Source organism: Triticum urartu, chromosome 4A, assembly GCF_056163025.1.
Source record: "Triticum urartu cultivar PI428250 chromosome 4A, HENAU_Tu73, whole genome shotgun sequence".
Lineage (NCBI taxonomy): Eukaryota > Viridiplantae > Streptophyta > Magnoliopsida > Poales > Poaceae > Triticum > Triticum urartu.
In genome coordinates, this window is record NC_141876.1 from 131,139,551 (window position 1) to 131,166,100 (window position 26,550).

General features: G+C 44.3%; 2 protein-coding genes and 1 pseudogene across 2 annotated transcripts; 2 read left to right on the forward strand and 1 right to left on the reverse strand.

Annotated features, from left to right (window-relative positions):
* The first annotated feature begins 283 nt into the window (after nt 1-283).
* On the forward strand, nt 284-1,103 carry LOC147975111 (uncharacterized; annotated as a pseudogene).
* A 166-nt stretch (nt 1,104-1,269) lies between these two features.
* Nucleotides 1,270-2,890, forward strand: LOC147975112 (uncharacterized). The gene is made up of 5 exons (XM_087520277.1): nt 1,270-1,326; nt 1,408-1,653; nt 1,782-2,049; nt 2,162-2,510; nt 2,854-2,890. The coding sequence occupies exons 1-5, from the start codon at nt 1,270-1,272 to the stop codon at nt 2,888-2,890; spliced, it is 957 nt and encodes a 318-aa protein (XP_087376403.1).
* An 11,652-nt stretch (nt 2,891-14,542) lies between these two features.
* On the reverse strand, nt 14,543-26,550 carry LOC147975113 (protein FAR1-RELATED SEQUENCE 11-like). The gene is made up of 9 exons (XM_087520278.1): nt 26,522-26,550; nt 26,208-26,420; nt 25,654-25,918; nt 25,035-25,552; nt 16,263-16,435; nt 15,710-16,167; nt 15,327-15,614; nt 14,860-15,220; nt 14,543-14,784 (listed from the first exon to the last, which is right to left on the reverse strand). The coding sequence occupies exons 1-9, from the start codon at nt 26,548-26,550 to the stop codon at nt 14,543-14,545; spliced, it is 2,547 nt and encodes an 848-aa protein (XP_087376404.1).

Genomic DNA, 26,550 nt, shown 5'->3' on the forward strand with positions numbered 1-26,550 from the left:
CTAATGACCAGTCCTAAGTTGTGTTGTAATAATTGTCTTCACCGTATTTATTAAGCAAGTTCAGTCATACGCCTGTTTAACCCAACAGTAGCTACTTGAGGCACCAGGCAATTTGATTATCTAGTACTAATGTTCAGTTCAGCATAGTTCGTCAGGCATGGGGAGCAACACATGTACAGATGATTTTACTCCATGTCTTGTAGCAAAAAACTCCATCATTCTTTTATCAGGGTACATTAGTTCAAGCTCACTCACAATCAAAGTGTTCTCAATTATAGGCACCATGTCTGACGCTGGTAGTTGTGATGGGACCGTAGCCTCTAGGGATGCAGATGATGACAACACCAATAGGCAGCCATTGCAAGCCAATGATGAACAGGCACCTCCTGCTCCAACTTCACGAATATCAGTCAGAAAAGCAGTAGAAGTGATCCAGACATTTGACGATTACAAGAGGTGGCTCATTACTGAAATTGGGTTTGGTGGAATGCTAAAGCTACCTTTGCTGCAGAAGCTCAACCTTAAGTTCAGTGCCTGGACTATGAGCAAGGTCTGCGTCGAGCGCCGAGCAATTGTTCTGTCAGAAACCAAGGTACTAAAGTTTTTTGCGGAAGACATCCACAAGGTTTTTTGCATTCCGTGTGGTCACCGAAGTGTTAAAGGGCGTGATGGCTTCATCAAGCCAGAAGCGGTAACATTCATAAAGAGGACGCTAGGGATGGACAGGACGGGAGTGCATAGCCTGCGTGCGGCTGAGGAATTCCTTCTCGTGACATTTCCGAGGCTTCCAGCAAGATGAAGAAGGATTGCTTCCAGATTGCATTCGTCATATTTGTTATGGGCCATGTTCTGGCACCTAGAACAAAACATGATTATGGCACCATAGACTACTGGGGTGCGCTGGCAAATACGAAGAACATATCACAATTCAACTGGTGTGAGTTTGTACTTGACTTTTTGCTAGAGGCAGTCCGGCGGCTTAAGAATGATATGATGGCCAACAATTTGAACAACAATCTTGTTGGTTGCCACTTGTTTTTACAGGTTTGTCTGCTATCTGTGCTGAGGCCACAACAGCCGGCTCATCATCATGGTTTATATGATCCTTTATAATGCTTTGTGTGATACATTTCTCATTCACATGGATGCCGTATTAACAACCTTTATATGCAGATATTCTTCCTCGACAATGTTGACCTTGGAATTTTCAATAAGAACCATAATGTCCTTCCTCGCATTAGTGACTTTGACCAAAGCAGCATGAAGAACATGATAACAATGGCGACTGACATTGGGAAGGGCCCCACATCCTACTCGAAATGCATGGTAATCTTACTGTTGTTAGGTGACAGTGATGATTGATTCTCCCTCATCATAACAAATGTTTTTCATATGTATCCATGGCAGATTCGTCAAGGTAATGATCTATGCTACGCTCGTTGCAACATTGCTGATTCCACTGAGAGAACATCCAACCAACCAGTTGATGGCGGCAATAGGGAGGAAGACGTTGGCAAGTTCAACAATGACAGGAACGATTCAGCTCATGTAGCATCTTCAGCTGCCGGGAACCTAATGGATGTTCAGACACCACTACGTATGCTTGGACCAATGGACTTTATAGAGCACATGTGGAGCCGATACCCCAGTCTGGTAGGTTTCGCTGCTACGGTTTCTTCTATTTTTTGTATTTTCTTTAACTTCCAACAATTGCAATTGGGGCTACTCTCGCCATCTTTACTGAATCTGATGCCGTATGTGGGTTAACTTGTTAGCTGCAGGTTAGGGATGAGTTGAGTTTTATATTGAAGGAGCAGAATGCCAAATGCCAGTGTGAAATCAACACCGCCCACGCAAATATGCAGGCAGACATGATCAAATTTGTGGACAAACTAATGGCATCAATCAGCAAGAGGTGCATCTGCTGTACTGCTAGAGGTTTTACTGACTGTCCGGCAAGAGTAGTAGATACATTTCCAGTTGACACACTGAGGACTCCGGTTGGCCAGAAAATACTAGGTGTCAGGCTCGATATGTCTGCTTGCAAAGGTCTCGAACCGTTAACATTGTAATTACCTGCTTTTTGTTTACTTGCATATTGCAATGAATTTGCCATGTGCCGATTTTTTATTATATATGTTAACTGTAACTCCAATTTCAGATGGCAACTCTGAACCGAGGTTCCATGGTGATGACCAGTCACCCCGTCAGCAGAACAAGAGGTCGCGACATGAGGAAGGAGCACTCGCAAAAATGACATCTCAGATTTTTCAGTTTGCAAGGCAGACACTGCAGGCTATCAGTGAATTGTTTATTGACCTTTTGAATGATGGAAGCACCACGGTGTTTGGACAAAAGGCAGAGGGACTTCCTGGAAGAAAATATGTCTTCAGATCTGGATTCCAGACAGACCCATGGATCAGGGGTGCTGTCCCGCTACCACCGCAGCCGTATGTGTCCCAACAATTGGAAGGGTTCTTTGCTACGGCACCGACAGAAGAATTATGCAGGTGCCTATCTCAATGCAGACTCTTCTGCTACATGTTTCTTAACTATAGACATCTATTCACCATGAGGCTGACACTCCATTGTATATATATCCAGGAATTTTTTTTTTCATGAGAATCCGAGGTTCTTATGAATAACGGGTTCAGCGTTGAAATGCCAGCTGGTTGAAGATGAGCTTATCGACCATGAGGTGATGTCAGTCATTATCAGAAGGTATTGTCAGTCTGACCAGGAAGCGGATAAACACTCACCATACTTAACTTGGAGGCACCCAATTGAACCAGAATTCTCGGTCAGTCTTACATAGCTATCGAAATTTTCTGCATGTTGTTCTTTAATATACAGTATGGTCATGCAATCACCGACTGATGGATTTGACTAAATGGAGACGCTTGTACTATCGGATCATGATTTCCTACATACAGTGTCAATACAGAAAGCATTGTGTGCCGACTCACTCAAATATGACATCACATCAGCTCAGCTGGTAAGTGAGTGAACTAGCATCGGCCATTTGATTTTTCTCTTATCATATGCCCACTAGTTGGTCACATGTTGCTTCATTTCTTATATGCGGTTCTTCACCCCCGTTCCACGGCCTGAAGGATGGATTGTAGTTTTCTGGGACATGGTAGCCCGCCTCATGTTTGTAATTGATCCAATGTACAGCAAGAGAAGCCAACCCTTGACCACTCAGCAGAGAGATGAGATTACAGCTTGGAAGCTACATGATGCCTTGTTTATTTGCTTAAATGAGTATTATGCTGGGCTGGCCTATGAGGAAAGATGGATGGAAATTCATGTTCCCCGCACTTGCTGATAGCATTTTTTCTCGGTAATGTGTTTTCTATCCGCAATTTGCTTCCATCATTATGTCAAATGTCATCTGCGGTTTCTTATGGAATTTGTTTTGTGATGATCAGTAATGAGACTGGAGCTTGCGTCGTCCATATAGCCTGCCATTTCGATGGGAAAAAGCTGAAGATGCCCCTCACCAAGGTTGGTTATCTATGTCAACTAGCCAAATTACCTTTTGAGTCATATTTCTGTGACTCCATTTGCAATTTTTTTGTCCTAACCACACCATATCCCGGTGCCATAAAACAGCACAACATATCGAAGGTGAAGCGGGAAACGCTGTATGAGTGCATGAAGTTGCAGGGCAATTTCTCGGCCCATGCACGCGATGCTCTGTGACGCCTTCTTGCACCATCGGACTCTATATTTGAGGAAGACTGAATCAGCAAACTCTAACGGTTGGCATGGAGCTATCCTTATGTTCTTCTGTGTATGTACACCCTAGACATCTGTCTACTTAATTCATCGTAGCCAGTGTATGCACCAAGGTCATGTTTTCTACCAGTCCTTACCGCTTTATTGTGATGCAGACAATTTACTAAAGTTTTTATGTGATACTTGAGTGGATATGTTGTGTGTGAAGAAATCCACAGCTACATTTACTTCGCATATCCACATCATGCGTGCCCTCCCAACCCACCCTGGTTCTAATATGTGCACTCAGATGAGGCGAGCATGCCACGCGCAGCTTCCCACATACATGGGACCGTTTGCCATTTCGACTGTTATTACCAACTTGGATCAATTGGCCATTTCAAACAAATTTTTACGGGTGCAAAGGACCCATTGGCCATCTAACCACCCTTACATGTATGCATGAAGCACTGGGCGACAATTCAAGTCACATATCCCAGGAGATGCCTTGTTCAATCTACTTATTTTTCTAGTTATCCCATTTTGCTAACGAAATCCCTATCCAAATTAACAAGTGGCATGTGATAGTAACACTTGTAAAATTCCCAATCTACAGTGAATCGAAAGCTTATTCTCTATTTTCCCTTTAATTGCAAAATTCCGCCCACCATCTCCCATGCCATTTTACGCCATGATATAGTCACGCTATGCTAGGCAGTATGCCATATGATTGCAACATCATAATTCATCAATTGCACAGGCTACTACATAATCATTTTACCCACATGCCAAACATCACAGACCTGCTAGCACACAATTGTAAGGTTCACACTTAATTTGTTGTAGTCCACTTATGTCTCACATAATAATCAGGTTCTACATGACTGTCTTCTTACATAAATCTCACAGACAAGTTTGTATTCAACTAGTACATGGCATGCAGACAGTGACCACAATCACTTACACACCTCTTGAACGGGGGAGCAAGCTAAATTGAGCCAATTCTCGGCGCCATGATGTCTTTACTCTTCTAGTACCGGCTAGTACACAAACGACCATCCTACATACGTGATCCACAATCACTCTGGTACGAACTTAGACATGGCAGCCAGCAAGTGGTCACAATCACTCACACACCTCTCACGAGGGGGGTGCAAGCTAAATTGCAACCATTCTTGGCGCCAACATGTCGTCAGGTTTCATCGGCCGGATAACCGTTGGAACCATTACCACGCCACATACATGTGGGATGGCAACTAACATTCGTGGTTGTCCTCATATTCAAACAAGATTCTGACCCGTCGCGCAAATACTAGTCCAAAATAAATACTCGCACCCTCTAGTTGTCTAGAACGGCAGGACTTCATCAAGCATGAAATCTGGGAGCTCTGCCATGTTCCCCCTCATGGAAATAACTTCATACGCAATTGACTGCCGCAAGCAATTAAGGCGCGCCTGCAAATAATGAACATGACAATTAGACAGGCTTGAATAGCTGTTCAGACAGTTGAACAAAAGTTTGAATATTGTCTCATGGTATAATTCTCACCGGGGTTAGCACATTCTGAAGATACAGGCCAGTGTAATTCCTGGTGTAGTTTACAATCTGCAGCCAGCTGTCCTCTCTGCATTTACCATCATCACATCAACTGAATCAGAATGTGAAATGCTGACAGTATATAAATATCTACATTCATAATGGTTGCATTTTCACCATACATCTCTTAGCTTTCGTGCATGTTCACATTGTAGTTGATTGTCCAGCCCTGAGCAGGGATGTACCAAACAGGGATATTCTCATGTATGCATCGCCGAAGTCCTGCTAGAATGAAGTGTGCATTGTCTTCATGCTTGTACTGCATCTCTGCTATTGGCTCTGAAGTCTCATAGGGGTCCATGACCAACAATGTCCTCTCCTCGACGTCCACCACATATAGGGAGTAGCTATCCATCATTGGAACTGGTAGCATGAGCTGCATATTCAAAGTAGTAGATGAAGTTTTTTCACATCTCACATGCTAATTATGATCTAGGTTCATATACTGAGTACAAATCATCAGATATATATGCATTGCAAGTTGATACCTTCTTTGTCCACTGCAGGCGATATCCGAGTGCCTCATAACTCATCATTATATTCATGAATTCGAAGTCCAAATCATATGACCTGTACATGAGAGCAAGCTGCCGGAAGACGCAGCAAGTTATTCGAAGCACCGCAATCTATCAATTCGAGCAGGTTTGCATGATGTCATGTAAGTAATCACTCACCACAAATCGCAAGTCAAAGATATGTCGCCATCTGATCTCCCAGTCACCGTACATAAGATCATCCTTGTACATAAGCATTCTTGACACAGCCGTCCAACCGATTGTTGTTATGTTCCCACCAGGACCAAATTCGTTCACAAAGTCCTCACCTGACATCACTATCAGGTACGGCACCATGTGTTTGTACCATTTCTTGTAATTAAGAAAGCGCAAAGCCGCAATGCATGTCAGCCCATAAACCAAAATATTCATCTTCAACTGTATTTTATTTCAACTTTTGCTTTACCGGCTACGATTCCTAGAGCTGCTTCTGCACATTTTGTCCCAAAATTCTACAACATTCCTTGCAAGGGGCTCCTCATGCTTCAGACCAGCTTTTCCTGGGAATATGTCTCCCTTGTCAGACATTTCCATCTTCACTATGGTCCTCACCATGCCAACATGCAACCTTGGGTTTCTATTCATACGTCCTGACACCACTCCTACACCCCTCTGTAGAACAGCATTTTCTTGACCAGCCAATATACCTACAGGCACAATCCACATTCATGATGCTGCTGAGACTAACACATGTATATATGTTTTATACCCATATGTAAACTAACCTGGATTGAGTGTTGGTTCTATGTTTGCACCATGTGGACCAGTTCCAACAACATTCCCTACTGCCGAGCTTTCTCCTACGGCCCTGACTGCATGTGCAAATTCAACAAATGAGTTAGCCATGTAATGACATTGATCACCGAATCTTTATTCATGTTAGTAGGTTGCATCGACTCACTTGTGATGCCTGGAAATGCATATTCCGTGCTTCTATGAAGTACACCTATGCCTATGGCCACTTGCGCTGGTGGATCCGGTTCTGGAAATTCATGTACTACAGTTTGTCACATGCACGTGGCTGTTGTTAGGTTATGATGTAACAAATTTTAAGCTTACGCACCTTCATGCCCATCTTCTGCAGAATTAGCAACTGCTCCCGATCCTTCTCCGAGTTCCCTCACTGTTTGGAGCAATTACAAGGAGTGTATGAGACATGTCAGCACCGACTTAGGTTAGCGCCAATAATTAATTTTTTAACTCACTTGTTATCCCTGGGAAGACACATCCTGTGTTGCTATGGAGAACACCTCTTCCTGTTGCAACCAGTTCATTTTGTTTGGATCCTGCAAATTAATTTACTACACTTTTTCACGCATCTGCATACATTTCCTGGCGCAAATGTTTGTAAGTTTGATCTTACTGACCTTCATTTTGATCTCGACCACCACCACCTCCAGTAGTACCCTCTGATTCTGAAGCTTCCCCGACTGCCCTAGCTATTTGGTACAAACACAAGAAGTGCATCAGGATAGGCACGATTGATTTTTTTTATCGTCAACACCGATTCTGTTACTCACTTGTGTTCCTGGCAAGTCATATCATGTGTTGTCATGAAGAACACGCCTTCCAGCAGCCACTGCTTCAGTATGGACCGCACTACAAATCCATCAAATCTAAATTGTCACTCCCCACTTAAATAATTTTGAACATTTTAAGTCAAGTTTTCAGCTTGACAAACCTTGATGATGTTCATCATTTCTTACTGCTGACATTAAATTATTGCCAGCAATTACGGAAGCATTCATAGTTCCACATTCATTCCGGTCTGATTCGTTATCATTATTACCTCCTTCATCTAGCCCTTCGTTTGATTCTGTTCGTCTGTTAGATATCTCCACCCTCCTCCTCTATTGCCGTATCTGCCTTCCTCGGTTTGCGGTCCTCTTCTGTCGCCTCCTGATGCCTTCCCCAGATATTCCTGCGCACGCAGACATCCCCAAATCTATATTTTAGCTAGTATGACAATTGACACCGGTTATGTATGTACATCGACAGTATCATCACCTGCTCCATTAGTCACACCTCCAGTTACCATTGCTGATGCCATGGCATTGTACCCATGTGGTGGTGATGATCCAACGTATGCCATCCCTACAGTTTTGTAAACACAGTCAGCCGACCAAAGTAATTCATGGATCTTTTTTGGGTAATGAACAACACTCACCTTCTACATTTGTCTGAAACTTCATGCAAGGGACGTCTGATATGATCTTATTTCCTATGAAGAATTAAACAACATCTTTATTATGTATCACCAAACATAATCAATTTTCAATGCTAAGCCCGCGTTGCCTTTAACTCACCTGTTGTGCCATTTGCTGGCATATCGTCTCCTTGTCCTTCCCGGTCAGCTCCTTCACAATCGGGGATATCTGCCATATTTTGTCTTCATGTAATCCACCCTTGGAGCCCGATCTGCAAGAACAAAGCTACATTCTTAACCTTTTGAAGGTTTTTTTATTTGACACACCATAGTTAGAATTCATACCCATTTGGTTTGTCCTTGCGTTGGCCGATGTGTCCGGACTGCTTATGGTGAGGTCAATCAACGGCACTGCAACACCTGATAGTTTACCTATGTGAGTGCTATTAATTTTTAAAAAATTACTGAACTTCACCATTTTTCCACACATACCTGATGCCATATCAATGACTTCATTATTAGGTACAGCAACGCTTGTCACCAAGTCGATGAATGGAACCTCCATTTCTGCATCAATTACATATATTATGTCTGCACCTTATAGTCTCTATGTTTTATAAATTTCAGTACTGGCAGGGCGGCTTAACTAACCATTCGCATCATACAAATTTTGTACGGATGATGCAAACAGCCCATCAGCTGTCATTTCCTTCGTTTGCGCAACATCGGCCTCTATGTGGCTGTCATGGTGTCTTTCCAGCATCTCATCATAAGCATCCATGCTTTCATTTTCTGGAGACCTGCAACTACTGACGGTGTTGCTACCACGGCATGTGTAGTTTCCTCCATCACAGCATCCATCATATCGCGAACACCCATTCTCATTAAAACAGCTTCAGCTGCTCGAACAATTAAATTTTTCATATATGTCAGCCACCCATGCTTACATCATTCCTCATGCAAAAATAAGTAAGTACATTCGTCAAGAACACACTGGGCTAACCTTCAATATCGGCTGATGCTTGCAGAAACCTCGTTATGAGTCCAGCATGTATGCTGTTGTCCCCCCTTTCATCTGGATGTATCACGTACTCAGCAGAATCAGGGACTCCACTACCGATCACTTCATCTGCAGGCGTGACTGGGGTCTCATGTTGTGTGTCGGCGGATACACCTGCCGGTTCGACAGTTGGATCTGAACAAAACCAACATTCATTTTAACTACCTAATCCAATCTAGAGCATTACAATTTAGGTAATTTTGAAGCTAAATTAAACCGTCTTACTCTCTGCTTCAGATCCTGCATAATCAATCAGTGGGATACTGGTATCTTGTGTCGGCGCTTCTGCCTCCCTTATAGCATTTAGCTGTAATGGGGCAATTCCAGGAGGCACTGCCAATTGTTTAAAATGTGGTTAGTTCCTCTCCTTGGTGAATAATTGGAATATTATAAATTACACATGAATTATCACAAAACACCAGTCATTTACCTGGTATGCTTATAACTGGGGGCCGCTGCACCCCTCCCTTCTTACCTCGTTTCTTTGCAAATATATAAACAAATGTTTACTTTAGTTAGATCATATTCTACCGACACGAGATGGCGTTCATATTTCTTTTATATGACTAAACTTACCTTGCCGCTCCAAAACCCTTGCAGCATTCTGTCCTATGCTTTCATACTGAGTCTTCACGTCTTCATCACTATCTGAAGACTCAAATTCACTCTCTTCCTCCAATATAGCTTTGCCCGGATCCTTTCCATGAATTTGCATCATGCGGCTCTGCCTTCGGGCTTCATATCCTCCTTCATTGATAACAAATGGTAGCTCACGCTCCCTTACGGCTCCTAATTGAGTGTCTGCAGAACAGTAATTCAGACTAAGTTCATCATCGAATTTAAGCAGTACATCCATATTGATGCTTGTTAGCTTGAGTATAATATATCACCTTCCGGAATGACTGCAACCTGATTGACTTCTCCTTCCATTTCAGATCCCGAACTATATTCATTGCAGTCTACAAAATCCCTACATTATGATGGATCTCATGCAAGTATCGACAGCAAGTGGAATTCACCAGCTTTATAATGTGAACATACCATTTTGTTGGCTTCTTGACCTGGACTATGTGAAGCTCATTTCATCCTCAGGTAGCGCTGTTGAAGCATTGGTCTGGTTCTGCGCATCTTCCTCTCTGCTAACAACAACCATGGCAGGCTGTTCTTGAAGATTATCATTGGGTTCCTCATCCGCCTCATCATATGTGTCATACACTGGAACTGGAAAGGTAAATGAAGGCAAAAATTAAATGCATTAGTACATCAGTCCTTTATTTACATTCCGTCACACATATGATGTAGTCTAGCAACCATGCATTTGTTTTGATACTTTTTCTAACCTGTTGGTTCGCTGCAGTCGCTCCCAACCTCTTCAACAACGTAACCATGATTCCATAGAGCAATTTGCAAATTGTCTGGTTGATTTGTTGCGGTCTCGTTATTACCAACTTCAGTCCCAGAGACCATGATTTCCTCCCGCCAACTCAACATGGCTTCTCCCTGTGCTCTGTCATCATTTTCAACAACTCTGTCAATCATGTTGCTGCCCAGGCGTTCATCGCCATCTTCAAGTTCAACCAATGCATCTTCATGTGCACCTGCAAACAACTGAAAGTTTGCCAATACACGATTTTAGTTCTTTTATCGTCAAATACACGATGCGGTCAAAATGTATCCAATTTTTTTATATCTTACTGCACTAGCCGTTGCATCCATTAAAGGGTGCCACATCCATATTCGTTGCACCATGTACCCTTCAGGCCTGGTCTGCAATACCATTTTACATTTTGCCAACAATGTCAGCAAGTCTGCGAAGTCTGGCAGATATTTTTGTAAGATTTAATGGCGCATGAGTGTACAAGTTTATTTACCGGGTAATATCCTAGGTTTTCTCTCTCTAGCTATATTAACTTTCTCACTATTGGACTGGAGTAGGCACAAATTCTTGGCAACAGATTTGACCGCAAGCTTGCAGGCCCATAGTCCACCCAATCCAGCTGAACATACTATAAAAAGAAACGGGATTGTGTTAGTCACTCTTTTCTTAAGTAATCATCTCAATGAATACAACTAGCGATGTAAATGCCAAATGACATAATTTTACTTGCCTGCAAGAAAAGCGAATGGCCACCTAGCATAAGCAGCTCTGATCCATTTGCCAAGTGTTCTTGGTATCTATCGGCAGAAATCATGATAAGGTCCATAGAGTATCGTGCAATGTTGTAATCGCCTATAGCCCATCGATCTTGTATAATGGGCAATATCTCTTCTGGTATTGCAGCACCTGATTGCCTTGGGCCCAACAAAGTGGACACAGCCAGCAGGGTGGATGCAACCATGAATGCTATAGTCTCTGCCTCATTCATGCAACAAGGGTTAAGTCTACTAATGACCTCCTCAAGGTCTGACACCTTCAAGCCTCCTCTACCTCCCAGTCCTAGCATCCCCCTGATTCTCTTAACCAGGCTAGATCTATACATAGGCGTTCCAAATTGCACGATCCTACCATGACCACGTACGCCCAAGATCCTCACGGCATCTTCATCTGTGATGGTTCTGACTTGACCATCTGGCATTCGTAATGTCCTAGTTCTAGTGTTAACCCTACCCATAAGGCCAGCTGTGAAAACCCTATCTACCGGCCCAGCATATCGGTTCGTCAGCAAGCCGGCGAGGCCAGTTGGCTCCATGGCATGGTAAAACAAGGTTCCTAACCCTAGGAAAGGCCCCGTCGCGAATGTGGATTTGTAAGCTTGATCCCTCCTGCTTGATTGCTAACAACCCTCTCGTTGCTTCCTCATCGCCTGCTCCTCTTCTTTGGATGCCCCCTAGAGCGGCTGCCTGACCTTGCTCGTTTCGGCGTCCCCGGCGGCCTAGCCATCGCCGCCGCCTGATCTGCACACATTACACAATCATGCAAATCATGTGAGTTCATGCATCCAGTAAGATAAGACTACTACACCAAAAATGCAACGCCGACCATATAGAACGGACCCTAGCTAAGCTAGTTGGTCCACGCGACAAAAAACTCAACCGGAGTAAGACGGAGACCTAGATTAGCCAGCAGAAAGGGATGGCGGATCACAACGAAGAAAACTACGGCGGCTACAGAGAATGCGCCAAGAGAAATACAAGCCAGAGCACATCCGTCGGCAGAGTAGGGCGAAGAAAGAGGAGGACCGGTCCACGCTTACCAGAAAGGGTTGGATGCTTCCTCTGGCCACCGAAGCTCGGATCAGATCTGGTCTTTTCCCCTTTCGACTCTGCTAACCTCCAAACCTAGAACAGAGCTACACTGTGCTCAATGGGGGAAATGAGCAGAGGAAGGCACGGGGGGTGGGGTTAAAGCAAGTCTCCGCCGCCTCCACTGTTCCATCTACCATCCCTCTTCGTATTTACTATTGTCGAATGGCTTTTTTTATTACGTAAATGGCTGGAAGGCTCTCACCAACACTCGTTTCGGAATTCACAGGCGGGAATTACCCTCGCCAAGCCATCCTGAGCCACGAAACAGCACCGTGCATTACGTTTGGTGCTCGAGAACAAGTTTTTACTCATGTGTTTTCTCCCAAAGCACCCTCCCAACTGAAAATATTTACGTGGACGTGCAGCTGCATGCAGAACTCATGCAGATATTGTACCGTGCTAACCATACTTTTTGCACATACCCGCCGGATCCAACTTTATTGTCTCCGTCATGTATATTTTAGGACCAGCACACACGCTGCAGGTACCACTTTTTATAGAAAGTTCCTAACTAGGGGGGTCCATCTCGAAATTTGCAAAATGACAACGACAGAGGATGTTTTCTAGTCCCCCCCACCCCTCATGCACACACCTGTTGACCTTTCTGACCGGCACAAAGCACGTAAGGACAAATGCATGCACATGCAACGACTGGTCTCCAATGAATTATTATATTTGTACGTGCACGTCCTTCGTGCTAAACCAATGCATGCACTGTGCTAATCAGTGTATGCATGTTTTTTTGGACCATCCCACCTGGTCGGCACCACTAAAAAATGCATGCCTCGCGTAGCAAGGCACACCTGCCATGCGTGGTCTTAAATTAAGACCGTACCTAATATCTCATTATCAAGTACCTAGTTTATTCGATGTCACACGGCCCACGCGCTACATCATGGTAATTCCATTAATCTCAAACAAACTGCATTACTAATATAATACACATGCGGCAGAGGCATCTCATTTCAGTACAGATGTCTGTACTTGGGACACAATCAACTTAAGCAGGCGGGATCTACTTGATACATCGTACAAACCACTAATTATTCATTACACAAGTCATATTAAAGGCAAAGGTGTCTTTGCCAACTCTGACTGAACTTAACAGAGTAGTAAATCACTCATTGATTCTTGATCGCTTGGCGATGTGCCGAGTGCTCTCCTCCACAACGTCATCATCAGGTAAGTACACCTCTAGGCTTTCCTCCACCTCGAGCCCCACTCGAGGAGCAGCAGGATCATGGTCCCCGAACCCCTCTGATGCACCAGGAGAACCTTGAATCCCCTGTACCATGATCTCCTCTGCTTCGTCTTGTTCCTTCACCAGTTCACCACTAACCTGAAGGGATTGCGAACAGATTAGCCATGCATATAAACCACATTATTTACTAGTATTACCTGGTTTACCATGCCCACCTGTAGAGACAATGTGGAAATCCCTGAACTTTCGCTTACCACAACCAGAGGTTTATCTCCCTGGTTAACTGATGCTTCCGATTCGGCCGCCGCCTGCATTTCACGGTCAATCACCTAACAATCAGTGTCAGCAGATTTCCAAGTTGGGTGTATAGTAAGCAAAGGCAACGCACCTGCATCGGGAGGCCACAACTCTTTGATAGTTCTTCACTAGCGGTCACTGAAGATCCATGTTGGGAAAGAACCGAGGCTCCCATCCTGCAAGTCCCAACCCTGAATGGCCTTACCTGCCCCATGAGCTAGTAGCACTGCCCATTTGTAGACAGTCACCGGCCTCATCCCGCCTGTGTGTTTTGAATTTGAAACGCAAGCCCGCTCAGTTGGCATCAATGCCCACTCCAGCAGTTTGCCAACCCCATTTACTCATGTAGATCATGCAGGGTGCAGCACAAAGGATGGCTTCATTACACGTGGAATGCACACCGATTTCCATGACACACACATTGACAGCAACTTTATATAATTTTCGTTTATGAACCTAGGCCGCCCTATTTTTGCACACAATCAAGTTCACAGACCAGCAAAGTTAATGAAAAACTCAAGCAGCATCTTAGTCTGAATAACCAACAGTCCTAATGACCGTCCTCGCTGCATTTTCAGGTAAATTTAGGTTTTGTAATACAGACAAACAAGTAGATATCAGTTACAAGTAAAAGAAAAGATGCTCATTTTCAGTTCGTACATATCAAAAACAGTCATGTCTAACATATAAATTATCACAGGCTGTAGGATGACCTACATTATCACAGCCTAAGTTCAGCCGCCTTATGACAGTTATTCCTGCGGTGCCCTTCAACCCCACAGTTCTTGCATCTCGCCGGCTTACGTGGTTGCTTTGGTACATCGCCTCGTTCAGGGCAGGTTGTCCTCTTATGTCCTTGTTGCCTGCATATGCCGCAAAATCTAGTTCTCTTGCTTAAACCCTCATATGGAGCCTTCTCCCTGCTGTTCGTTGGCCTCCCCACTTGCTTCCGCTTTGCTGGTGCTAGCAGGTTGTCCAGCCTAGTCACAGACTCGTTAGCTGAAATGCTCTCATCGTTTCCGATGATAACTTGTGTACCTTCTATTGCCTCGAATGCATCGATTTCTTGTTCAATCCTGCTGGGAACCATAGTATTACCCGCCAACCTATCTTCCAATCCTAGGCCATCTCTAACCTCGGTGAATGGCTTCATTTCAGCTGCACATTCTTTGAGTAGTGTAGTCAATCGCTCGTATGCTGCAACACTCGAGTCTCCCATCCGAACAAGCTCCATGGCTTGCATGTACATGTTGAAATGCCGGAAACTAAATGGGTTTTGCTGGGCATTATCTCTCTGGTACTGCATTAGGTGCGCTGGAAGTACATCTCTTGCGTCCCTTGTCCACCTTTTCACAATGTGTTTCTTTGGGATCTCTGTCACATGAATGAAGTCGAGCACCTGCATTAATGCAAATGCTAACATCATATAGATATCTGTGATATAAATAATGTGTCAGGCCTACAATCTCAATGTGATTTTTCTGTGCCCAGGACATGTGCATTACCTTCAGGATATGGCTGCACAACAGCCCCATGTGTGCAAATTGCCCGCACTCACAGTCAAATTCTTCTCCTGCTTCAACGACCGTCACTTTGTATGAGGTTCGGCACCATTTCCCCCTCTTTGTAGAATTTGTATGTATTGCCACGTACTCTTTGCCCTTTTCAATCTCTTCTACCTGATATGCACCACACTCATATAATATGTGACCAAATTGCTCAAACATTGCGCTCGTGTAAATCTTCCCGGCATGTCTCTCAGTTGCCAGATTTGCTCGCATAAGAGGCCTTCCCTGAGAAACAATGCATCAATAAGTAAGCAGTTAGTTCATCATACGAAAAAACCGAAATTTTAATCTGGAAAATTTCGATTTCATTCACCACTTACTATTGTTGTCCGCTTCTCCTCATAATTCTCCTCAGATTCTCTGTCAAAAATTAAACTCGTGTATTTCCTCACAAAGATATGCATTGGACACCCAGGGGGCACATAGTTCTTCAACATATGATTTGCGCTTTCACCCCGTTGAGTACTAGTCATCTTTGCACAGAATACGCCCTTGAAATACGGCTTCGCCCATTTGTGTTGTATCTCATAAAAATTAGTCATGTAGTCATGACTTTTCAAGTTGTATTTCTCTATTAGGTACTTCCATCCTTCCACGAACTCATCTATTGTTAGCATGTGGTTGACGACCTTATGGAACTCTGGTCGGAAATCACTCTTCTTTGAGTACAAAGGGCCTAGTGACTTCTTTGCCTTCTTTAGCACATGCCACTTGCACCATCGGTGTGCCGTGTCTGGCATCACATTTTGTATGGCAACCTCCATTGCCCTGTTCTGATCTGCAATTCACAAATACAATGGTCAATAGTGTTTCACCCCACCTGATTCAATGCATAAATGCAACATAAATTAAATTAGTTCTGCACCATCTTACCAGTCAGGATTGTTTGTGGTGCACTACCGCCCATTATCCTAACGAACTCTGAGAAGACCCACTCAAAGGTTTCAACTGTCTCATGCCTCACAAGCACACCAGCTAATATGATGCTCTGGAAATGGTTGTTGACACCAACAAATAACCCAAAGGGCATGTCATACAGGTTTGTTCTGTACTGTTGGGGATCGTAGCAGAAATTTAAAATTTTCTACGCATCACCAAGATCAATCTATGGAGTAATCTAGCAACGAGGGGAAGGAGAGTGCATCTACATACCCTTGTAGATCGCTAAGCGGAAGCGTTCAAGTGAACGGGGTTGATGGAGTCGTACTCGTCGTGATCCAAATCACCGATGATCCTAGCGCTGAACGGATGGCACCTCCGCGTTCAACACACATACGGAACGGAGATGTCTCCCACGCCTTGATCCAGCAAGGAGGAGGGAGAAGTTGAGGAAGAGAGTCCAACAGCAGCACGACGGCGTGGTGGTGATGGAGCTCGTGGTTCTCCAGCAGGGCTTCGCCAAGCACTATGGAGGAGGAGGAGGTGTAGGAGGAGGGAGGGCTGCGCCAGGTTCAAGGGTGTGGCCGCCCTCCCACCCCTCCACTATTTATAGGTGGGGAGAGAGGGGGGCCGGCCCCCCTAGATCCCATCTAGGGTTGGGGGCGGCGGACAAGGGGGGGAGGAGTGCCTCCCAAGTCAAGTGGAGGCCCTCCCCCTTAGGGTTTCCCCTCTCCCATGCGCATGGGCCTTGGGAGGGCTGGTGCCCTTGGCCCATTAAGGTTAGGGCGCCCCCCTACAGCCCATGCTGCTGTATTGGACATGGTGGAACATTTTCCGGACCTCCGGACCCCTCCGGAACCTTCCGGAAGCTTCCCGGTACAATACTGAAAAAAAACTGAACTTTTCCCGGAACCCGAACAACAACTTTCCATATATAAATCTTTACCTCCGGCCCATTCCGGAACTCCTCGTGACGTCCGGGATCTCATCCGGGACTCCGAACAACATTCGGTAATCACATACAAGTCTTCCTAATAACCCTAGCGTCATTGAACCTTAAGTGTGTAGACCCTATGGGTTCGGGAACCATGCAGACATGACCGAGACAACTCTCCGGCCAATAACCAACAGCGGGATCTGGATACCCATGTTGGCTCCCACATGTTCCACGATGATCTCATCGGATGAACCACGATGTCGAGGATTCAATCAATCCCGTATTCAATTCCCTTTGTCCAGCGGTATTGTACTTGCCCGAGATTCGATCGTCGGTATCCCGATACCTTGTTCAATCTCGTTACCGGCAAGTCTCTTTACTCATTCCGTAACACATCATCCCGTGATCAACTCCTTGGTCACATTGTGCACATTATGATGATGTCCTACCGAGTGGGCCCAGAGATACCTCTCCGTTTACACGGAGTGACAAATCCCAGTCTTGATTCGTGCCAACCCAACAGACACTTTCGGAGATACCTGTAGTGAACCTTTATAGCAACCCAGTTACGTTGTGACGTTTGGTACACCCAAAGCACTCCTACAGTATCCGGGAGTTGCACAATCTCATGGTCTAAGGAAATGATACTTGACATTAGAAAAGCTTTAGCATACGAACTACACGATCTTTGTGCTAGGCTTAGGATTGGGTCTTGTCCATCACATCATTCTCCTAATGATGTGATCCCGTTATCAACGACATCCAATGTCCATGGTCAGGAAACCATAACCATCTATTGATCAACGAGCTAGTCAACTAGAGGCTTACTAGGGACATGGTGTTGTCTATGTATCCACACATGTATCTGAGTTTCCTATCAATACAATTCTAGCATGGATAATAAATGATTATCATGAACAATGAAATATAATATAATAATAACTAATTTATTATTGCCTCTAGGGCATATTTCCAACAGTCTCCCACTTGCACTAGAGTCAATAATCTAGTTCACATCGCCATGTGATTAACACTCACAGGTCACATCGACATGTGACCAACATCCAAGAGTCTACTAGACTCAATGATCTAGTTCACATCACTATGTGATAAACACTCAAAGAGTTCTAGGTTTGATCATGTTATGCTTGTGAGAGAGGTTGTAGTCAACGGGTCTTGCCATATTCAGATCCCTATGTATTTCGCAAAACTTTATGTCATATCATAGATGCTGCTACCACGTTCCACTTGGAGCTATTCCAAATTGTTGCTCCATTATACGTATCCGGTATCTCTACTCAGAGCTATCCGGATAGGTGTTAAGCTTGCATCGACATAACTCTTTACGTCGAACTCTTTATCACCTCCATAACCGAGAAACATTTCCTTATTCCTCTAAGGATAATTTTTGACCGCTATTTGGTGATCTACTCCTAGATCACCTTTGTACCCTCTTGCCAGACATGTGGCAAGGCACACAATAGGTGCGGTACTTCAGCATGGCATACCGTATAGAGCCTATGACAAGAGCATAGGGGACGACCTTCGTCCTTCCTCTTTCTTCTGCCGTGGTCAATCTTCGAGTCTTACTCAACTTCACACCTTACAACTCAGGTAAGAACCCCTTCTTTGACTGATCTATTTTGAACTCCTTCAAAAACATGTAAAGGTGTGCGTTCTTTGAAAGTATCATCAGGCGTCTTGATCTATCTCTATAGATCTTGATGCCCAATATGTAAGCAGCTTTATCCAGGTCTTCCTTTGAAAACCACTCTTCAAACAACCATTTATACTTTCCAAAAATTCTACATTATTTCGGATCAACAATATGTCATCCACATATACTTATCAGAAATGTTGTAGTGCTCCCACTCACTTTCTTGTAAATACAAGTTTCTAGCAAACATTGTATAAACCTAAAAGCTTTGATCACTCCATCAAAACATATATTCCGATTCCGAGATGCTTGCTCTAGTCCATAGAAGGATTGCTGGAGCCAGCATACCTTTTAGCATCCTTAGGATTGTCAAAACCTTTTATTGTATCACATACAACTTTTCTTACGAAAACTGGTAAGAAAACTTGTTTTGACATCCATCTGTAAGATTTCATAATCGAAAAATACAGCTAATGCTAACATGATTCCGACGGACTTAAGAATCGCTACGGGTGAGAAATTCTCATCGTAGTCAACTCCTTGAACTTGTGAAAAGACTCTTTCCCACAAGTCGAGCTTCATAGACGGTAACATTACCGCCCACGTCCGTCTTCTTCTTAAAGATCCATTTATCTTAATGGCTTGCCGATCATCGGGCAAGTCCACCAAAGTCCATACTTTGTTCTAATATATGGATCCTATCTCGGATTTCATGGCTTCTAACCATTTGTCGAAATACGGGCCCACCATCGCTTCTCCATAGCTTGTAGGTTCATTGTTGTCTAACAACATGATATCTAAGACAGGATTACCGTACCACTTAGGAGTAGTACATATCCTTGTCGACCTACGAGGTTCAATAGCAACTTGATCTGAAGCTTCATGATCACTATCATTAACTTCCTATTCAACAGACGTAGGCGCCACAGAAAACATCTTTCTGTGTTGCATCACTCTCTGGTTGAAGTAAAGGTTCGACAACCTCATCAAGTTCTATCTTCCTCCCACTCAATTCTTTCGAGAGAAACTCCTTCTCGAGAAAGGACCCGTTCTTAGCGACAAACAATTTTCCCTCGGATCTGAGATAGAAGGTATACCCGACTGTCACCTTTGGGTATCCTATGAAGATGTGTTTGTCCGCTTTGGGTTCGAGCTTCTCCGGCTGAAGCCTTAAGCATCGCAGCCCCAAACATTAAGAAACGACAACTTTGGTTTCTTGCCAAACCAATGTTCATACGACGTCATCTCATCGGACTTATATGGTGTCCTATCTAAAGTGAATGCAGCTGTCTCTAATGCATAACCTCAAAATAATAGCGGTAGATCGGTAAGAGACATCATAGATCGCACCATATCTCATAAGGTTCAATTATGACGCTTGGACACACCATTACGCTGTGGTGTTCTAGGTGGCTTCAACTGCGAAACAATTCCACAATGTCTTAAGTGATTGCCAAACTCATAACTCAAAATCCCCCTTTGATCAGATCGTAGGAACATGATCTTCTTGTTAGGATGATTCTTAACTTCACTCTGAAATCACTTGAACTTTTCAAACGTTTCAGACTTGTGCTTCATTAAGTAAATATACCTATATCTACTCAAATCGTCAATGAAGATGAGAAAATAGCGATATCCACCGCACGCTTCAATTCTCATTGGATCACACGCATCAGCATGTATGATTTCCAACAAGTCACTTGCCCGTTTCATTATACCTAAAAACGGGGTCTTAGTCATCCTGTCCATGAGGCATGGTTCGCATGTGTCAAGTGATTCAAAATCAAGTGACTCTAAACAACCATCGACATGGAGTTTCTTCATGCATCTTACGCCAATATGACCTAAGCGGCAGTGCCACGAGAAAGTGGTACTATCATTATTAACTCTACATCTTTTGGCGTGAACATGTGTATTACCACGACCGAGATTCAATGTACCATTCACATAAGGTGCATGACCATGAAAGGTATCATTCATGTAAACAGAATAACCATTATTCTCTAACTTAAATGAATGACCGTATTGCAATGAACATGATCTAATCATATTCATGCTCAACGTAAACACCTGATAACATTTATCTAGGTTCAATACTAATCCCGAAGGCAGATGGAGCGTGCGATGGTGATCTCATCAACTTTGGAAACACTTCCAACACACATCATCACCTCGCCCTTAGTCAGTCTCCCTTTAGTCCGTAGCTTTTGCTTCAAGTCACCAATAATAGTAACTAAACCGGTATCCAATACCCAGGTGCTACTAGGAGTACTAGTGAGGTACACATTAATAACACGTATATACTTTGAAGTTGCCAGCCTTCTTATCTACCATGCATTTGGGGTAATTCCGCTACCAGTGACCGTTCCCCTTACAATAGAAGCACTTAGTCTCGAGTTTGGGTTCAACCTTGGGTTCCTTCACTGGAGCAGCAACTGGTTTGCCATCCATGAAGTTTCCCTTCTAGCCCTTGCCCTTCTTGAAACCAGTGGTCTTGTTAAACCATCAACACTTGATGCTCCTTCTTGATTTCTACCTTTTGTGGTCTTAAGCACCGCGAACAGCTCCGGGATCAATTCCATCCCTTGCATGTCATAGTTCATCACGAAGATCTAGTAGCTTAGTGATAGTGGCTAGAGAACTCTATCAATCACTATCTTATCTGGAAGTTTAACTCCCACTTGATTTAAGTGATTGTAGCACCCAGACATTCTGAGCACATGCTCACTAGCTGAGCTATTCTCCTCCATCTTATTGGCAAAAGAACTTGTCAGAGGTCTCACACCTCTCAACACGGGCATGAGCCTGAAATCCCAATTTCAGCTCTTGGAACATCTCATATGTTCTATGGCGTTCAAAACGTCATTGGAATCCCGATTCTAAGCCGTAAAGTATGGTGCACTAAACTATCAAGTAGTCATCAGGATGTGTCTGTCAGGCGTTCACAACATCCACAGACGACGTTGTAGGGGTTTGCACATCGAGCGGTGCATCAAAGACGTAAGCCTTCTGTGTAGCAGTGAGGACACTCCTCGGACTACGGACCTAGTCCGCATAATTGCTTACAATATCTTTCAACTTAATCTTTCTCTAGGAACGTATTGAAACATGGAGCTACAACGTGAGCTATTTATCTACAACATATTTGCGAAGACAATTTAGACTATGTTCATGATAATTGAGTTCATTTAATCAAATTATTTAATGAACTCCCACTCAGATAGACATCCCTCTAGTCATCTAAGTGAAACATGATCCAAATCGACTAGGCCGTGTCCGATCATCACGTGAGACGGACTAGTCATCAACGGTGAACATCTCATGTTGATAGTATCTTCTATACGACTCATGTTCGACCTTTCGGTCTTCCGTGTTCCGAGGCCATGTCTGTACATGCTAGGCTCGTCAAGTCATCCTAAGTGTTTCGCATGTGTCCCGAGGCCATGTCTGTACACGCTAGGCTCGTCAACACCCGTTGTATTCGAACGTTAGAATCTATCACACCCGATCATCACGTGGTGCTTCGAAACGACGAACCTTCGCAACGGTGCACAGTTAGGGGGAACACTTTTCTTGAAATTTTAGTGAGGGATCATCTTATTTAAGCTACCATCGTTCTAAGCAAATAAGATGTAAAACATGATAAACATCACATGCAATCAAATAGTGACATGATATGGCCAATATCATTTTGCTCCTTTTGATCTCCATCTTCGGGGCTCCATGATCATCATTGTCACCGGCATGACACCATGATCTCCATCATCGTGTCTTCTTGAAGTTGTCTCGTCATCTATTACTTCTACTACTATGGCTAACGCTTTAGCAATAAAGTAAAGTAATTACATGACGTTTATGTTGACACGCAGGTCATAAATAAATTAAGACAACTCCTATGGCTCCTGCCGGTTGTCATACTCATCGATATGCAAGTCGTGATTCCTATTACAAGAACATGATCAATCTCATACATCACATACATCATTCATCACATCCTTTTGGCCATATCACATCACATGGCATATGCTGCAAAAACAAGTTAGACGTCCTCTAATTGTTGTTGCAAGTTTTTACATGGCTGTTATAGGTTTCTAGCAAGAACATTTCTTACCTACGCGAAAACCACAACGTGATATGCCAATTTCTATTTACCCTTCATAAGGACCCTTTTCATCGAATCCGATCCGACTAAAGTGGGAGAGACAGACACCCGCTAGCCACCTTATGCAACTAGTGCATGTCAGTCGGTGGAACCAGTCTCACGTAAGCGTACGTGTAAGGTCGGTCCGGGCCGCTTCATCCCACGATGCTGCCGAATCAAGATAAGACTAGTAAGGGCAAGTAAATTGAAAATATCGACACCCACAACTGCTTTGTGTTCTACTCGTGCATAGAAACTACGCATAGACCTAGCTCATGATGCCACTGTTGGGGATCGTAGCAGAAATTTAAAATTTTATACGCATCACCAAGATCAATCTATGGAGTAATCTAGAAACGAGGGGAAGGAGAGTGCATCTACATACCCTTGTAGATTGCTAAGCGGAAGCGTTCAAGTGAACGAGGTTGATGGAGTCATACTCGTCGTGATCCAAATCACCGATGATCCTAGCGCCGAACGGACGGCACCTCCGCGTTCAACACACGTACAGAACGGAGACGTCTCCCACGCCTTGATCCAGCAAGGAGGAGGGAGAGGTTGAGGAAGAGAGTCCAACAGCAGCACGACGGCGTGGTGGTGATGGAGCTCGTGGTTCTCCAGCAGGGCTTCGCCAAGCACTATGGAGGAGGAGGAGGTGTAGGAGGAGGGAGGGCTGCGCCAGGTTCAAGGGTGTGGCCACCCTACCACCCCTCCACTATTTATAGGTGGGGAGAGAGGGGGTCGGCCCCCCTAGATCCCATCTAGGGTTGGGGGCGGCGGCCAGGGGGGTAGGAGTGCCTCCCAAGTCAAGTGGAGGCCCTCCCCCTCAGGGTTTCCCCTCTCCCATGCGCATGGGCCTTGGGGGGCTGGTGCCCTTGGCCCATTAAGGTTAGGGCGCCCCCTACAGCCCATGCTGCTATATTGGACGTGGTGGAACATTTTCCGGACCTCCGGACCCCTCCGGAATCCTCCGGAACCTTCCGGAAGCTTCCCGGTACAATACTGGAAAAAACCGAACTTTTCCCAGAACCCGAACAACAACTTTCCATATATAAATCTTTACCTCCGGCCCATTCCGGAACTCCTCGTGACGTCCGGGATCTCATCCGGGACTCCAAACAACATTCGGTAATCACATACAGGTCTTCCTAGTAACCCTAGCGTCATCGAACCTTAAGTGTGTAGACCCTACGGGTTCGGGAACCATGCAGACATGACCGAGACAACTCTCTGGCCAATAACCAACAGCGGGATCTGGATACCCATGTTGGCTCCCACATGTTCCACGATGATCTCATCGGATGAACCACGATGTCGAGGATTCAATCAATCCCGTATTCAATTTCCTTTGTCCAGCGGTATTGTACTTGCCCGAGATTCGATCGTCGGTATCCCGATACCTTGTTCAATCTCGTTACCGGCAAGTCTCTTTACTCGTTCCGTAACACATCATCCCGTGATCAACTCCTTGGTCACATTGTGCATATTATGATGATGTCCTACCGAGTGGGCCCAGAGGTACCTCTCCGTTTACACGGAGTGACAAATCCCAGTCTCGATTCGTGCCAACCCAACAGACACTTTCGGAGATACCTGTAGTGAACCTTTATAGCCACCCAGTTACGTTGTGACGTTTGGTACACCCAAAGCACTCCTACGGTATCCGGGAGTTGCACAATCTCATGGTCTAAGGAAATGATACTTGACATTAGAAAAGCTTTAGCATACGAACTACACGATCTTTGTGCTAGGCTTAGGATTGGGTCTTGTCCATCACATCATTCTCCTAATGATGTGATCTCGTTATCAACGACATCCAATGTCCATGGTCAGGAAACCGTAACCATCTATTGATCAACGAGCTAGTCAACTAGAGGCTTACTAGGGACATGGTGTTGTCTATGTATCCACACATGTATCTGAGTTTCCTATCAATACAATTCTAGCATGGATAATAAACGATTATCATGAACAATGAAATATAATATAATAATAACTAATTTATTATTGCCTCTAGGGCATATTTCCAACATGTACGTCGTGTCAAATGTAACCACATACCCAAAGAAGTTATACTGCAGCCGGCTGTTACCGGTAGCCCACATAAGGTTGCTGATTCTGCCCTCATTGTCTGCTTGAACCCGATAGGTAAATTGTGGATCCTTTGAGCACAGATCATGGAAGACTTCCATTGTTTTCCTCACATCATCCTCTGAATTCTCGCGGCTAATCTTGCCACACAAATTTCTTAATGCTCTTTTAGTGAACGGCACATTCTCCATCCTCTTGAAGAAGCTGCCTATAATGCTATACACCTTAGCAAGATTTACATTATTTTGCCGCAGCTGCTTCACTAGGTCCCTGCTGTAAACATCAATATGCTTGTGTGACGGCCAGTGTATTGTCTGTCCATAAGTTTGGGAAAGTGCATGGTTGTTCCCATCTCGATGCTCTGCTATGTACCATCCATTGTCCTTTGACCTAAGTAATCTGACGAGTGTTGGGCATTCACAGTGGCACGAACGAGTATTTTCGACAATTGGCTTCCCCTGATACAAGAAAGAAGCAAGTCAGATACATAATCAGGGGTTTTCATACATGATCATAATAGGAAAATGCTACAGCTCTTGGGGTGTATAATTATCCATACCGCGCATCCGCAAACTATCTCTTGCATACACTTGGTCCTGCTAACATTTAGCCTGCTCTTTCCATATCGTATTCCAAATCCCTTCTCCCATGAATACAGATTGTAAAAGTCATAAGCTTCTCCAAGCGTGTCAAAAGTTGTTCCAATCTTTGGCACCATAACCACTTCGCCTGGATGCTCCGCAAATTCCCTGACAGTCTTCTCCAGCGCTATTACCCTATCTGCACAAGGAGGCCTTCCTGGAGCAGCAGCACCAACTCGCACTCTGCACAGACAGATCAGCGAATGAATTACATGTGACTATCAGGTAAAGCCTAATGTTTTGGAATTACAAACCGTAGAATGATGTCACTAAAATATCATATCACAAATCAGCTGCTCAATATATATCTGCATTAACAAATTCATGCGGCCTACCAACATCCGTAGATATCTAACTCATCAGAGGTTATGTACTCTGTTCCACCGTCGCTTCGTCAGTTAAATGTCGTAAATCTGACAGTACAGACTACTTTGCCGAACAGTACAGAGTATTTTGATTCACAGGGTCGTACCTTTGCGTCCACCCTGGTGTTTTGGGGTCAATTTGTTCAATTGAGTTCTCGGAGCACTGAGCCATGTCCGCGGCTCCTGCCTCCACCAGGCATATCTGCCCGTCTGCGCTCGAAGCCGCCGGGGCTGCATCCTGAACCTCGGCCACCGCGGCAACTGGGAACCGCACGGGTTCCATTGAGCCGTTGTTATCATTCACCTCTTCCAGTAGTGTTCTTATCGATCATAAAGCAAGTTTAGAAGACCGAATCTAGATCAGTTCCCAACCACAGAGCTAAAAACAATGATAATATTTGGCCAAGCATCAGATCCGTACCTGTTTATAGGCTGAAGTAGGAACTCCAT